This window comes from Pavona decussata, unplaced genomic scaffold (genome assembly GCF_977016875.1).
Source record: "Pavona decussata unplaced genomic scaffold, jaPavDecu1.1 SCAFFOLD_416, whole genome shotgun sequence".
Lineage (NCBI taxonomy): Eukaryota > Metazoa > Cnidaria > Anthozoa > Scleractinia > Agariciidae > Pavona > Pavona decussata.
In genome coordinates, this window is record NW_028145778.1 from 610,763 (window position 1) to 626,718 (window position 15,956).

The window sequence follows — 15,956 nt, forward strand, 5'->3', positions numbered from 1 at the left end:
CCTATCTTAAGATGCCTTATACAACCGAACCCAGGATCGGATACGTTCACCCGGCAGAAAACGAGAAAATTCAAGATTTTACGTTGCTGGCTTGCAGTCAGACAGTTAAAAAGTTTATCATTTTTTTAATACGAAGGAAGATACGTTGCGTCTTACCAAAGATACCAAGTACCCACATAAACGCCAACAACAATCCACACGAACCCTTTTCGTCTTTGTTTGTTCGTTTTTGTTGTTGTTGTTGTTGTTGTTTTGTTTTGTTTTGTTTTGTTTCATCTTGATCAGGAAAACCTCATTTGCATTTACTTTCAACATATAATTTTACATTTGCGACTACAAAACCAGTTTCGTCGGAATTTTGGTCTTCCAACGAAACTGGTTTTATAGTCGCATATGTAAATTGTGTGTTGAAAGTAAATGCAAACGAGGTTTTTCCTGCAGATGAGGTTGAGTAATACTTTCCTGGCTTCGATAAACAAAATTTCACAGAGATTTTTGTTTGTTGTTGTTGTTGTTGTTGTTGTTGTTGTTGTTGTTGTTGTTGTTGTTGTTGTTGTTGTTGTTGTTGTTGTTGTTGTTGTTGTTGTTGTTGTTGTTTTAAACATGTCTCGGATAAATCGCAACTTATCTTCCTTCGGCCCTCCTACTATGTCACTCATGAAACCTTTGTATCAGTGGTTGCTTAAGCGCTCCACTGACCAACTGATTTTGATGACCGAAAGCAAATTCATGAAACAGAAAAATATGAGTGATAGGAAGCGACGTTTCGGTGCATCTTGCGCAAGATGCACCGAAACGTCGGTTCCTATCACTCATTTTTCTTGTTTCATGTATTTCTAAATCATTTCTTGAAAGCAAATTCTCTTGATTAAATACAAGCAACTGTCTTTGCAGATCAAGAATTACAGGAAAGATAGAAAAGCGTATTTGCGGGACGCGTGGAATTACCCCGAGTTGTTAGTCCTTGGTTTCTCGTTGTCCGCGGTCGGGTTGTACTTCGCCCGTCTGGCCATAACCAAGTACAGCATCAGTAACATGCACGAAACGCCCGGAAAGTTCGTCAGCTTCCAGTACGTGGCGTTTATGGACGAGTGGGTGGCCGCTACCACAGGTTTTGCTGTATTCTTCTCGTTTCTGAAGTTTCTGCGCTTGTTGAAGTTCAATCGCCGCGTCTCTACGCTGATCCTGACCATCAAAATAGCCATGAAGCCTCTCATGTCGTTCATGCTGATGTTCTTTATCTTGTTCCTTGCGTATTGTCAGTTTGCGTTCCTAGTGTTTGGAGTGAACAACGACGATTATGCCTCTTTCCCGTCCACCCTAGGTAGTATGATGGCCATGACTTTGGGTAGTTTTGATTTCCATGCGTTGACGGACTCGAGCAGACTTCTCGGCCCAGTCTTCTTCTTCACGTATGTTATCGCCGTTTTCTTTGTACTCATGAACGTGTTCATTGGCATTTTGAACGATGCGCTTAGCGAAGTGGCTGGCGACGCCTCGATACAGTCCAACGAGCATGAGATTCTGGACTTCATGTTCCATACGTTCAAGAAAACCGTTGGAAAGCAGGTTGGTCCAGCTATCAAACCCTCATACAAGGAGCCAAAGAACGAGTTTGAGCTCAACATGGACAGTATCGAAGAGATATCAGAAAACGTGCAATACGCACTAAGGAACATCTGCATGGAGAACATAAGGCACACGACCTGGTTTGAACCCGAAAACGCCACCACCAAGAAAAAGATCATGATGATGTTGGTTTTGGAAACGGACGAAGATTTCACGGAAAATGACATTTGCGACAACATTCCTTTGTTCGATGAAGAACTGAAAAAGCACGATGAGAAGGAGTTGATGAGGAAGCTAATTTACTACCGAGAAAAGAAGAGACTGGAGGAAGAGGCTTCCCAGGCGGGCGACGACCAATCCGACAAATCTTCGGACGACGACAATGATGAATCGGAAAACGACTCTGACTCGGACGATGACAATGCGAGTGTGGCCAGCGGTGAAAGTGACAAGAGACCAGCACCTGGTGCTTTGACAGTTGTCTTGCCAGATGACGCAGATGACAAGAAGATCATGGACCAAATAGAAGAGCGCTTTTCACCAAGACCTGGGTCGGGAATGCAAATTCTGAATGAGAATGGCTCGTCAGAAGTTTAAATCGACTTGGGTTTACATATCTGTAACTGGACTGAGAGCGGCTTTGTTTGTTGAAAGTAGTTTTCATTTAGCCCAAGTTTAGACACCACCAAACAATGTGCCGAACCCACCAATAAAGAGAGGCAGGGTAGCTTTAGCTGTCTCTTAAAGCGATTTTAAAGCCAAGATTTTAAGTCTGACTGGCAGACTTAATTCAGTTATTACAATTATTTCACTTGATATACGTTCGCGCACCTAAGTCAAGAGTGGCGTCTAAACTTGGACATAGTTTTACGTTTACTACTCTATCCGGTTCTTTTACAAAAGTATCTTGCAAGGATGCTTGATTGTTTTCTAACTAATGATGAAGGGGGGAGGGGTTTGAGATCAAGCGCAATTTTCAGTGTGACTCTTTGTGTTAATTGAAATGTACACTCACATGAAATAATTCAGTCACAAGCGCGCTTAACTGTTTTTTATAATTGCCTTCTCAGTTAAAGTACTTTTCCATTTTTCATGGTTAAGTCGTCGTCACGTTAATCGTATGTCACGAGTGATTAAATTAATAGAGAATGCACTTTTTACTAACTACTTTCCCAAAGCAGATTAATGAATTTGCTAGGGAAAATATACACTATAATTAGACGACTGAAAACGCCAGGGCAAAAAAAATTATCAAAGACAGGCAAAAAATCCGAGAGAACTTGGAAAGATTTTTTTATGGAAAGTATCCTTTGAAAGTTAGGTTCATGAGGAGGTACGCTGAAGAGAATCGACATTAGTTGAACATTCACTTTAAAAAAAACAGCTAGCACTAGAGGGAGATGCACAGGAAAACGCTCTTGAAATAACAAAGGAAAGAATTGGTGTAGAATTTTATTCAACATGGCTTTAACAATGCCATGTCTCAAATTTCGTAAAATACTGAAAGTGTTTAATCGGGACTTAAGTGGAAGGTTTTGCTTACAATCACAATGGCAGACAAAGAAAGCTGAAGGCATATGAAAGCATGTCGGTGGCAATTCTCCACTAAAGAGAACCTCTAAATGCTATGGTTTTCCATATTTATTCGCTCAGTTTCACGAAAATGACTGGTAGAAGTTATTACTCTATGACATTCGGTTGAGGCACTGTGTATAGCCAACAGGTGCTTCCGAGGTTCCTGAACTTCAATCGAACGCGCAAAACAAAGAAACCAATGTACACCTGATCAGCCTCATACGACACATAAAAAGGCACCTTTTGACGCTGTTTTGACACTAAAGTGATAGCTAAAATTATTCAGATGCGACGTCATCTTACGCAGTATCTTTATTTCAAAATAAGAGAAATTCAAAGTAAGTCACTTGACATTCTTGAAAACGAGGGAGTTAGTTGTTTTATAATGCACTTTATTCAGGAAATATGCATTTACCGTATTTACTGGATTAACCGACCTGGGCGCTTATTTAATTTTGGGCCCATGAGGGTGGGCGCTTATTCGAGGATGGGCGCTTATTATTTTCCCAACATTTGCAGCAAGCGAGGACATTTTTAGAGAATAGCGAAACAAGGCATAACGAGTTTATTTCGCTTCGAAAGACAAAATAAAATGCAAATGCTATGATAAAAAGTCATAAACAATGTAAAAGGTCATGGACTACCGTATCTAAAACCAACTTTGAACACAACTGACGCTCCTCGTACATCGCGCTGGTCTAGTACATAAATGTTTTTTGTTGGTAGAGAGGTGGGGTGGGCGCTTATAAACTTTTCGGGCTTTCAGGGTGGGCGCTTATTCGAAGATGGGCGGTTAATTGAATAAATACGGTAATTACTGCCAAACACAACTCACAGAAATCGCTGGAATGCACATTTAGAGGTATCTTCTCAGAAATCTTGTAAATAAAGGTCAATTCATTTAGAAGTTACAACACAGAATTAAGCTGTTCTATTTTGCTGCAGTTATTTCTTTCCGGAAGAAGACAAAATGTGCTTCAGTTTCTGTTTTTTGGTAGGATAGAATCCCGGTATAACGAACGGTATTTATTAGCCCGGCCAACGTTACAATGAAATGTATGGCACAGAACTTCGATATATCGAACCATGGTATACCGAACAGAAACCACGAGCCCAAACGTAACGTCTACCCCGATATAACGAATAAATGTCCACGCGACTGAGGTTGAATGGCAAACAGATCATACGCGGCTGCAATCCTTTACTCCAAGCTATCAACAGCTATATGTTGCCATGAAGAGAGCACTCAGTACAGTATCTTTGTTCTCCTTGTCCCTTACAAATTCTGTCGTTCTACCCTGAGTGACGCAAAGCAACATTTCAATTTTATAACACACGTTTCCCAACAAATTCGTTATACCGGAGTTTTGTTTATAACGAACCCGCGTTATAATAAACACACTTTCTCAGTTCCTTTGCCCTTCCTTACATCGGGGTTCCACTTTGGCTTTAGGAGGCCGGCAACCGTTTTTCCGACCTTAGGGATAGTGGATCTTTTCAAACTAAGATTTTGCATAAAAGGTATGCTTCGATTTTCCCCATACTACACCACCAAGCAACAGTTCTTACCATAGCAACGATAACACAAAGAGCTCGATTTTAAATCAAGTCTATTCCCTTGAAATCTAGTCATACACATACCAAAGAAACTTTTAAAACTTGAACTACTCAACCTAGACAACTTGTGGGCAAAATTAGAAAAAAAAAAGTCTGTAAAAGCGTTTTCAAGTAAAAATCAAATTTAGATATTACCGCATGTTTCGTTGAAATCTAAAGAAAAATAAAACCTATCGCTTTGTCCGCATTTCCCAGCGATCTTTTAACAAAGCAAAACCTTCGAAACGCACATTGAGCTTCTTAGATGGCTACGATTTAAAGATATTTGTTTTTAAACAGCTAAAATAAAGCACACATAAGTCGAAAAGCTTGACATTTGCATAAATCGAGATATTTCAAGAATGTCTTTACAGATTTTTTCTTTTAAATTGTAAGCAATTAGAATAATAATTGTTTTTTTACGTTCGAGAGAGTTTTTGGCTTAAACATTAACACTTGTACTAACGTTTGCTTCAATTCCAATCTCTAGAAATTTGACCTTTTCCACAACATTTTAGCCAAGTCGTCCACTGCGTGAACAAATCGCGCGCTCAAAACTGAAAAAACCTCACAAAACCTCATCGTCCATGTTTTGGCAGCGAGAGACCTTCGTGACTAAGCGGGAGACCTACCGTCTTTCTAGGCGGGTTGGTTGTTTTCAATATTTTCAATCGAATACTTGACTTAATTTCATACGATGATGACCGAGATTTGACTCGCAGGGCCCATAATATGCTAACATAAACAATATACCTCTTGAGGCCCCTCACTAAAAACATTTCTCCACTTAACTATACAAGTTGACAAAAAAAGCCAGGCTCGTGATAACAGAATGACACTTTTGCCAGGTGTTTTAAAACATCTTACAGCTGGGGCGAATCTATCCTTGCACGCGTTTTTGATAGAAAAATAAGTAAAACCGACAAAATCAGCAGCGCTATTCTGACATAAAAACCAAGCTAATTCAGGTTTCAGTTTGATTCAGTTCAGAGTGACACGTGCAGGCAAAGTTTTCTTTTTTCCGAAGCAAGCGCTTCACATTTTTGTGACCAAACAGTTCAGCACTGCCAAGAGCTGAAAGCCCTTCCTTGTTGACTGCATGTAATTCAGCGCCATTATCCAGCAACAAGCAGACTACCTTTAAGTGACCAGAAGCTGCAGAGACGTGCAACGGTGTATTGCCACTAGCATCAAGTGAGTTGACATTGTTTCCTGCATTAATTAAGACCTGCACTATGTTTGTCTTCCCAAGTGCAGCGGCTGTGTGAAGGGCTATGCTGCCTTCTGAATGTCTTGAGCTGACAGTCGCTCCATGCTTTAGCAACAGACAAACCATGTCCGCATCACTGAAGGCTGAAGCCAGGTGAGGAGGAGTGCTTCCTTCATTATCTATGGCTTCAACATCTGCTCCGCGTTCAAGGAGAAGACACGTAGTGTTTCTCTGGCCAAAAACTGTGCAGATGTGAAGCGGAGTGTAACCTTTGGCGTCTCTAGCCTCGAGATTGCTGCAAAAGAAAATGTAATGCAGACCTGTTAGAACCATCACACCAGAAAGGGGAGACACTTGTAACACTAGGCCCATGAAAGGTTGTGGTGTAGCTACAAACATAACACCTTTGTTAGTAAGGAAAGACTTGTTCACTAACAAACTTGTGAAATTTGATAACAACTGAACTTGTGACACGTGATAAAATGAGTGATCACTTTCCACTAGGTCAAGATGTGCTCATGGACTGACCAGTTTTAACTCGTTGATTTAAATTTTAATTCTTAATTTTAAAACGTTTCTCTAAGTTTCCGTTTCAAAGCACTGTTGCAACTGGATTTCCTACCATTATCCTTCATCTCTATCAGTCCATTATTTAACTGGAACACACTTTTCAAAAATTAAGAGAAAACAAAAACAAAGGAAGTTAGGACGGAGAGCGTCTTAAAACATGCTCACAAATTATCGAAAAACGGACACAAAGACACCAACAAAGAAGTAACAACTTGCCTTCCGTGGTCAATCGCAATCGAGACGGCATGTTTGTTTCCTGAACAGCAGCCTGCGTGGAGAGGAGTACAGCCTTTGTAATCTACAGCATTAGGATCGCTGCCGTGGTTCAACAGACATTTTGCTAACTTCCAATCTTTGGACAGCAAAGCGGGATGAAGAGGGGTGCTACCCAGTTCATCAACAGCATTAACCTGTCCACCATGAAGAACAGCTTCCTCTACAATTCCCCCAAGAACACGACCGTTTATAATGTGTGCGCACGTTCTTCCTTGCAAGTTGGTAGCACGAACATCACCTCCCTTTCTAATAAACAGCTCAGCAACTTCATAGTTACCTTATGCGATAGCTATGTGAAGGGGTGTATTTCCCAGTTTATCTTGGCAATCAACACCGACGCCTGCCTTTAACAGAATCTTTATGGTATCTGCTGATAGAGGTGAGAATGATTAACAAGCAACTTGATGAAGTGGAGTGTATCCGTGTATATTGACCGCATTAACATCTCCACCAAGTTCAATAATTTCGTTAAGAAGACTGCAGTCATTCCAACATACGGCATAATGAAGAACTGTTTCCACGTAGATCTGCAGCGTGCACGTTGCTTCCGCTTTGTAAAAGAATTTTTGGTCCTTCCAAGGAGGTATTGGCAGCAAGACTAACCATCAACAGTGTCTGATCTCTGTTATTGATAGTAGACAAGTCCGCCCCTCTATCAACAAGTCGTTGTATCACCTCAGGAGTTCCGCGAGCTGCTGCTCTATGAAGAGGTGTGTCTCCATTCGTGTCTCTTGCTTCAATATGCAATCCTTGGTCTAGGAGACTGTCAACAGTATCAACAAGATCATCTGTTGCAGCAAACTGAAGAGTAGTCCGACCAGTTAATAAGTCCACCGCATGGACGTCACATCCATTCTCAAGAAATAAACGCAAGAACTGTGGAACAAAGTTTAATGAAGTGTATGAAACTTACATTCCAGTGAAGCGCCAAACACTGTTTGGCCACCAAAATCTGTCGCATTGATGGTACTACCAAGACCAATAAGATGATCGGCCAACCCTAGCCAACCATATTTTGCTGCCAGGTGTAGGACAGTTCTGCCCTTGTTGTCGACAGCTGTAATATCACTCCCATTTAGAAGCAATAATTCCAAAGTTGTACTTCGTCCTCTTGCAACAGCGAAGTGCAATGGTAGCCAGCCGTGGTCGTCAGTTACACTAACCTCGGCACCATTTTGAATCAAGACCTCCACAGAATCGTTGGACTGCTCGTAGACTGCTGCATGGAGAGGTGTGCGATTTTCTCTGTCCAACGCCCCCACGTCTGCCCCTTGCTCAATCAGCCACTCCATGTAAGACGTATTCCCAGCCGATGCAGCGAGATGCAAAGGCGTCTCTCCATTTTTGTCGGGAAGACTGACATCACCGCCAAAGTGTAAAAGAAGGTCAAACAGTTGTCTTTCGGCGTTTGAAGGGATGTAATGAAGGACAGATCTTCCGAAATTGTCCACATCATTTACACAGCTTCCAAGATTCAACAATTTCTTCACAAGAGAAAACGATATCACTCCTCTATAGTTTATAACAGCGTTTGTAAGAGGCGTCGTTCCAGAAGTATCCTTTGCATGAACGTTACTTCCCTTCTTTAATAAAAATTGGACCATACCAATACTAACATTACCTCGACGTGCTGCTATGACAAGAGGTGTTTCACCCAAGTTAGTTCTGACTTCTGTGTCAACACTATGTTCTAATAACACCTCGGCTGCAAGAACACTACTTGAGTTTACTGCCACGTGTAAAGGTGTCATGCCTTCATCGTCTTTCACACTAGGATCAGCACCGTACTGAAGCAACTTCTCAGTAAGTCTCCCATTGTTATTTTCAGCAGCATAGTGAAGGGGAGACAAAGAACAAACGTTTGAAACGTTTGTTTCGCATCGAAGTTCAAGAAGAAGCGCAACTACTTTCTCGGCATTCATCTTTGTAGCTAGTAGCAGAGGAGTTTCACATCTTTCGTTCCTTGTGTTCATGTCAGCACCAGATTCCAAAAGAAGCTTCACTATTTCAGTCGATGAAGATCCTAAAAACTGAACAGCACAAGAAAGAGCTGTGTCACCGAGACTGTTCTTGGCATTCGCATTAGCACTATTTTGAAGAAGAAACGACACGGAATCAAAGTCTCCACGATGAGCTGCAGATGTCACTAAAGTTTCACCATCTTTAATTTTGTCAAAAGGAAAGCTCTTCTTATCGGCAAGCAGCTACTTTCTCCTACTACTTTCTCGGCATTCATCTTTGTAGCTAGTAGCAGAGGAGTTTCACATCTTTCGTTCCTTGTGTTCATGTCAGCACCAGATTCCAAAAGAAGCTTCACTATTTCAGTCGATGAAGATTCTAAAAACTGAACAGCACAAGAAAGAGCTGTGTCACCGAGACTGTTCTTGGCATTCAAATTAGCACCATTTTGAAGAAGAAACTTCACGGAATCGAAGTCTCCACGATGAGCTGCAGATGTCAGTAAAGTTTCACCATCTTTAATTTTGTCAAAAGGAAAGCTCTTCTTATCGGCAAGCAGCTCAAAAACATCCTTTAGCCCATGCATTGCAGCTAGTTCGGCAAGCGAATTAGTTTCGCCATCCGAGTTTGACGAAAGACATCCCCGCTCTATCAGGAGTTTAGCTGTTTCACCTTGTCCAGCTTCCAAGGCGCAGTATGAGGGGGTTCGGTTGAGGTCAGAGTTACGTTCGTCCTCTTTCCTGCAGTCACTCTCGTCATGATCAGTCCTGTTGGCAGTGACCTCTTTAACATCATTTACGGAATCAAGACCATTGATGTTTGCTCCTTGGTCTAACAGAAAAGCCATTACATCGCATTTTCCGGCCTCAGCCGCTGTCATCAGAGGGGTCTTTCCACTTCTATTGACTGCATCCAGAGGTACACCTCTATCATGAAGAAGTTGTAAAATATCTTTGAAACCCTTGTAAGCAGCAGACTCCAAAATGCCATCATCGACACAGTTACCTTCCAGGTCTCTAAGCTTCACTTCACATTCTCGCTCAATCAAAATCTTAGCAGTCGTATGGGATCCTTGGATGGCATAGGACAAAGCTGTGCAACCACTTACATCACGCGAATTGATATCAGCACAAAAAGTTAGAAAAAAGTTAACTGTGTCAGATTGGCCATTTGCACCCGCCACATGCATTGGTGTTCTTCCCTTTATATCTTTTGCATGAATATCAGCAGAATGAATATCAACGATAAACATCACGAACTCCAGACAAGTGCATGCAGCCAGGTGAAGAACTGTTTCCCCATTGCGTGTCTTTGCAAATAAATTCGGATTATACCGTAACAGGCATTTCACGACATCCGTAAAACCCCGCCTTGCTGCAAAATGCAGCGGGGTCTGGCCAAGGTCATCGCAGCTGTTTGAATCTGCTCCATTTTCCAGCAGCAAATGGACAGAATCCAAGCAACGCTTCCCAGCAGCTAACATAAGGGGAGTAAGTCCATAAATAGCCCCTTGGTTTGCATTGGCATCATGTTTTTTTTAAAAGACGGACAACCTCTGTGTCTCCATTTCTAGCAGCCAGATGAAGTGCTGATATTCGACGGTAGGTTGTCTTGAATACATTGGCTCCAAGCTCCATCAAGCGTTTTATATTCCTCATTTTACCACCAATTACAACATGAAGAAATGGAGTTAAACCCGTTCTATCCTGCGTCTCAAGAGAAGCGCCTCTTTCAATAAGAAATTCCACAACATCTACTTCATTAAACTCCGCTGCGCACATCAAAGGTGTTTTTTCATCTTCTGATTGATCCGGGCAGACAGAATCAACGTGCTCACCAAGGTCCAGTAACCTACGTAGATGTTCAACATTCCCCTTTTCGGCAGCGAGGTGTAAAAGGAGCCCAGATTGGAAAGGCTGTGAAATCTTCTCAACAATTTCAAGTATCTGCTTGTGAATTTCTGACTCTTGCTGTCTCAAGACAAACAAAACGGATTTACCAGGGAAATGAGATGAGTTTTGGCCAATTTTGACACTCAGAGCAATGGCACTATCAAGCTTGTCTGGACTGAAATTCAAGATTGTGCTGATAGTTCCGATGTCTCCTTTAATACAGGCTGATTGTAGGCTGCTAAAACCACTTTCTCTGTTGCGTGTGGTCAAATAATTAAAAGACAAACTCTTCAGGGGTAACTGCAACACAACAGGTCAATAGAATTGGTAAAAGATGAGAGATATATGACATCTTTTTTAAAATAAATAGTGTCTCACTCCACCTTGCGGGCAAGTCTAGTATAAACTGACAAGAGAAATATATTGAAAAGGCTAACTCATAGGATTTTTATGTATCTTGGCCAAAACTGTGCTGAAACTGAAACTAGGTACCTTTTCTCGTTTACATGACTGACACTTTTACACTACACTAAATGTTGCAATATTTTAGGTGGCTGTGAACCTCTCCGTACAAATTTGTTTAAATGTTGCAAAAATTTGTATTGGAACATGACAAGTGTACATTTCTGTTAAGCACCATTTATATTAGCACCTGTTGAGGCTACATTGGAAAAATACAGGTTCTTACTCGCGGGTAATTTTTACTGCACACAAACTTGTTGAGCTTTAATTTAATCGACTCAAACATGAGTTGACTTGATTTTTGAAGGTGGAAGATATGCGCTTGTGTTTTTTTCTTGCTGGAGTGTTGACTGCTTTTGTTTGTTACCAAACTTGTTTGGTGTCAAGGAGATGGAGAAATACTTTCAATGAAGAGCTTACACCTTCAAATTTTTTGTCCATACTTTATTGTATGCTTTTATTTTTCAGTTTAAAGGAGCACTGTCATGACGATTTTGCTGTATTTTGGTCAAAACTGCTCATATCTTTGACAAAGAACCTTAAGTTTTTGCTAACATGAAATAGGCCATTTTACAGTTCTGTACTAAGTGACCTGGCCTTGGATTGTAAGCGAGGCTAGGGGTGACCTTGTCTTGATACAAACCTCACTGCTTTTCATATGTAGATCATGCTGTTCTTATGCTAACTAGTTGCATTTACACATCAAAAGCGGTGAGGTCTGTATCAACACAGAGTCATCCTCAGCCTCGCTTCCAATACAAGACCAGGTCACTAAGCACACAACTGTAAAAGAGCCTATTGCTCATAGAGCACCAGGAAGAAAATGCAAAAAAATTCATTCTCCAAGGAAGAACTAACTATAATCAGTTTTTAGCGACTTCTCTTAAATACGCATGAAGAACTTGAAGAAATTGGCAATTTTTTTAAGTTGTATTGATGAATTTCCATCCTAATCATCCGCAGCCAAACATAAATAATACGAGCCAGTTCCTATGCACTAGTAGGGTTATTGTTAACAAACCTGAATCTTACCCGGGACCTTCAGAGGTGTCTCGCGTTTAGGCGATGTAGCGCGTCCAGTTTAAACTGTAGATACCTAAACCCCTATATCAAATTAAAGCTTATAGAGCTGACTATCAAACCATACCAAGAATTTTGAAATAAAATAAATTGTCGAATTTTTCACGACCTCTAATTGCGAGCGTCCGAATCACCTTTTTAAAGCTACAAGTCAAAGTGAATTTTGTTTTTTGCTAATTTAATTTGTTCCTCAGTTTCCTGACCCAAAGCGCTAAAAAAACGTGTCTGCGTTTTGCCATATTCAATCGCAGTGAAAAGTTATAGAGCATTTTCGAAATAGGATGTAAAAAATGTGGAGTAATCGTACAAAAATCACTCGCGGAGAAAAAATATTTCGAAAGAAAAAATTCGCAGACACATTTTTGTTGTTTATATGTTAAACTAGCTACTGTCCAAATTTGAAGGCAAACGAACAAATTTCTTTTGAGTTTTAGCTCTTTGAAGTGGCTCCTCCAAGTTAAAAAAATTTATTCGAGAAAACAGCGCTAAAAATTCGGCAATTCATTTTATTTCAAAATTCTTGGTTTAGTTGAATAGCCAGCTCTATAAGCTTTAATTTGATATAAGGGTTCAGGTATCTACAGTTTAAACCGGACGCGCTACATCGCTTAGACGCGAGCACCTCTGAAGACACCTCTGAAGGTCCCGGGTAACCTTAACGATTCTATTGATTCCCATATGCTTTTTGGTCATTCAAAGTGACATCAACATAGGTGACACTGCCCTTTAACGGTGACTTTTTACTGCCAGAAATAAGTTAAAAGGGAGTGGTTCACGGTTTTGCGCATGTCCATGAATCAAAATACTTTTTCGCCTTTGCTCGCTATGACCCAAGCCTGTTTAATTTAATTCGTTGTTTATGAACCATTCGGAAGGGAATAGTTAACTCGGGTAGTAATTTTTTCATATGATTGCGTTATTTCGCGTGCAAATAACTGTAAAGACATCAACCTTGGAATAAATCCTACGGGTCAACGCTAAATTCAATATTGACAATTTGAGTACAGTCCACTAGCATTTTCTGTGAATTTTGGTCATCAGTCATTTTGCTTGGACTAATTATAGAATGTGATTACTCAAGTACATGTGAGTGGGATTTTTAAGGCCATAAAGTTGATAAGAAAGAGAAAAAAGCGTTTAGATTCATGCACATGCGCTGAAATGTGAACTCCTCCTTTAAAAAAGAGAAGAGCGACAGCCCGCGTGGAAAGTGGTCGCGCATTTACTAAATGTGTTTATTAAAACAGACTTGTTGTGTCCTTGTTATTATCCCACTTTGCTACTTGGCAGTCACAGCTTCCAGTAAAATTGCACTTAAACCAAGAAATTTTGAAATGAATGAAATTTTATATTGTTTTGCTATTCTCCGCAGACCAATAATGTGAAATTACAGAACGAGGAATGCAGACGCGTCCATGTAACAATGTTGTTAGTTGTGGTCAGACCATGCAGCGTACCTACCTTATTAAAGGAAATTAGCGCCTCATACATATTCGCGTTAATTTTTCTAACGTTAATTTCCGCGTCATTAATTAAGTTAATTAAGTGGGGAGTTAATTTCCGCGACCTTAAATTCCATTATTTTCGCCCCAAATTCTCAATACACTCCTAAAAGGAAAAAGCATTGTTTTATCAGGGTGGAGATCCGCCGGTATTATGGACACTGTGAAGAACGCTCGAAGTGACCAGATTCCTTTGCTTAACCTCCACGAACATTGTTGCATTTCGGATTTTTACACTTGGAGTTAAAATAAATTTGTTCCCGTTGTCTGAACAAATTCTGTTTCTTTGTGTAATTCGCGGTAATTTTCCCTCATTTTGAATTTTTAGCACCTCTTTCACTTTAATTTCCATTATTGGGAAGTAAGTTTTCCTTCAATTCGCGTTAATTTAGAATACCTAAATTAACACAAGCGTTAATTTTCTATAATAAGGTAATTACAACATCCCATACAACAAAAGAATGTATGTTGCTATGCGATCCAAATCAAAATTGACGCAACGTCTCCCAACACCTCGTAACAGGATTGTCAAACAAACATAACATGTTGCGCGCACCTATATTGTCTGTAGTTGCTTGAAATGTTCCACCGGTCTAACCAGGGCTTCGTAAAGGTCAGGCAGGGCTTTTTTAACGGCATTTTTTAAATGAAGTCTCAATGACATTACAGTAAGCTGAGGCTTTATGGCGTGAAAACTTTCCCTCAGCCAGGAATACCAGGTCCGGGTTGTTCGAAAGCCGATTAACGCTAATCTACGATAAAAAGTAAATCGAGGTTTTCATGCCGCTCGTTAAAAATGGTTCTAAAGGCTAATTTCAAGCCAAAGGTAAAGAAAAGTCTAAGTCAAAACTGAAGGGCAAAACGTTTTTTAAAGAATATTGATTAGTAATTAAGCTCGAGTCAAAGTTCACGTTAATCCAGGATTAGTTAATCGGGCGTTGAACAACTGGGCCCAGTCTTGTAAGCCACCTTCCCCCTTCAGCAATGTCGTAACTATTCTGGCTATGAAAATGCCCCAGAAATCATGCTTGAGATTGCAAAGCACAGTGAAAGGAGTGTGATCACACTATACTGGATAGCCTTTGTGGCGGCACGAAAAGGAGGCGTTTTGTTCTCACACATGAATCAAAGAACCGCTCCAAACATGCTCTCGCTATGGTTTAGTGTGAACAGCCGTCGGCGGCTTTGAGCCGTTTCTGTTCGCATTACGCCAGATCGATTTCGGTGTCGACACAAAAAATCGATCCTTTGTCGAGTGAACAGAGCTTCTAAAGCAAACCAAATATAGCGCAGACATAATAAGAAAAATAATATAATTATTAATGCATCAACAGTCAGCATTTATTTTGAATACAGTTTCAGTAAATTACACAAGCGAAACTACTTTTTCTGGCCTGTCGTATTCCTTTGTGCAGTCGAAAGTCGATAACAATATTAAATTGCACTCCTACATAGTAAAAACATAGTAGAATCTCCAACCTTCAGGGGAACAAACAAACATTTCGAGTCATGTCATTGGCATTCATTTAATAATGATGCATGCCACGTTAATTACTGGACTTAAAATTTACCATCATTCTTTCAACACAAGACGCTTTGTAAAGTGTTGATCGTACTATTACTTAGTACGCGTCTTACATTGTGTTGCATATGGATTTAGTAAAACACCTGGCTCAAATCAGTCTCCTTGTAGTTCAGTGTCGGGCCCATGACACATGACCCTTTGTTCCACGCTCGTAACATGCTGAACACTGTGGTCACACTTGAATCAGTGCTCGGGTAGTTAACTGGACTAACAACAAGCGACGAATCTAAAACAGGTCTGACCGGAAGCGAAAGTAGCCCGTTTCATATCTCAAACTGATCTTGGACACCTTACGGAGTTTACACAGTGCAACCTCACCCCAGGCTAGACCCGACCGCAGCTAAAACGCTAGTAGCATTTTTACCTCGAAACAAACAAAAAAAAAAAGTTTTGTAAATGAGTTTAGGGTATTTCGTAAGTCAAGTCAGGAGTTTGTTTGTTTTTGGCCATTTACAGACGTATCAACTTCTATTTATTAACTGTGTTACTGTAACCACATCATTTTTGTTTGTATGGTCTATTAATAACAAAATCGAAACTAGCATTTAATGTTTGTACCTTTGTATCAGTCTCAGATGTGGAATTCTTACAGAGTTTTCAGCTAAAAAATAGGCCAATGGATTTGCCAAGGGCAGCGGAGAGAGTAGGGGGAACACGTACCCCAGGGAGGTTTGCCTTTT

At 40.5% G+C, this 15,956-nt stretch overlaps 1 protein-coding gene and 1 pseudogene across 1 annotated transcript in view; one reads left to right on the plus strand and one right to left on the minus strand.

Annotated features, from left to right (window-relative positions):
• The window catches only part of LOC146450917 (polycystin-1-like), a 38,036-nt gene extending 33,763 nt beyond the window's left edge, over positions 1 to 4,273 (plus strand). Inside the window, exon 26 of the mRNA XM_085099837.1 lies at positions 895 to 4,273. Coding sequence (XP_084955963.1) covers positions 895 to 2,166 — 1,272 coding nt within the window. The 3' untranslated portion in view covers positions 2,167 to 4,273. The remainder of the gene's footprint in view (positions 1 to 894) is intronic.
• A 1,431-nt stretch (positions 4,274 to 5,704) lies between these two features.
• On the minus strand, positions 5,705 to 11,550 carry LOC146450918 (uncharacterized; annotated as a pseudogene).
• Between the last annotated feature and the right edge of the window lie 4,406 nt (positions 11,551 to 15,956).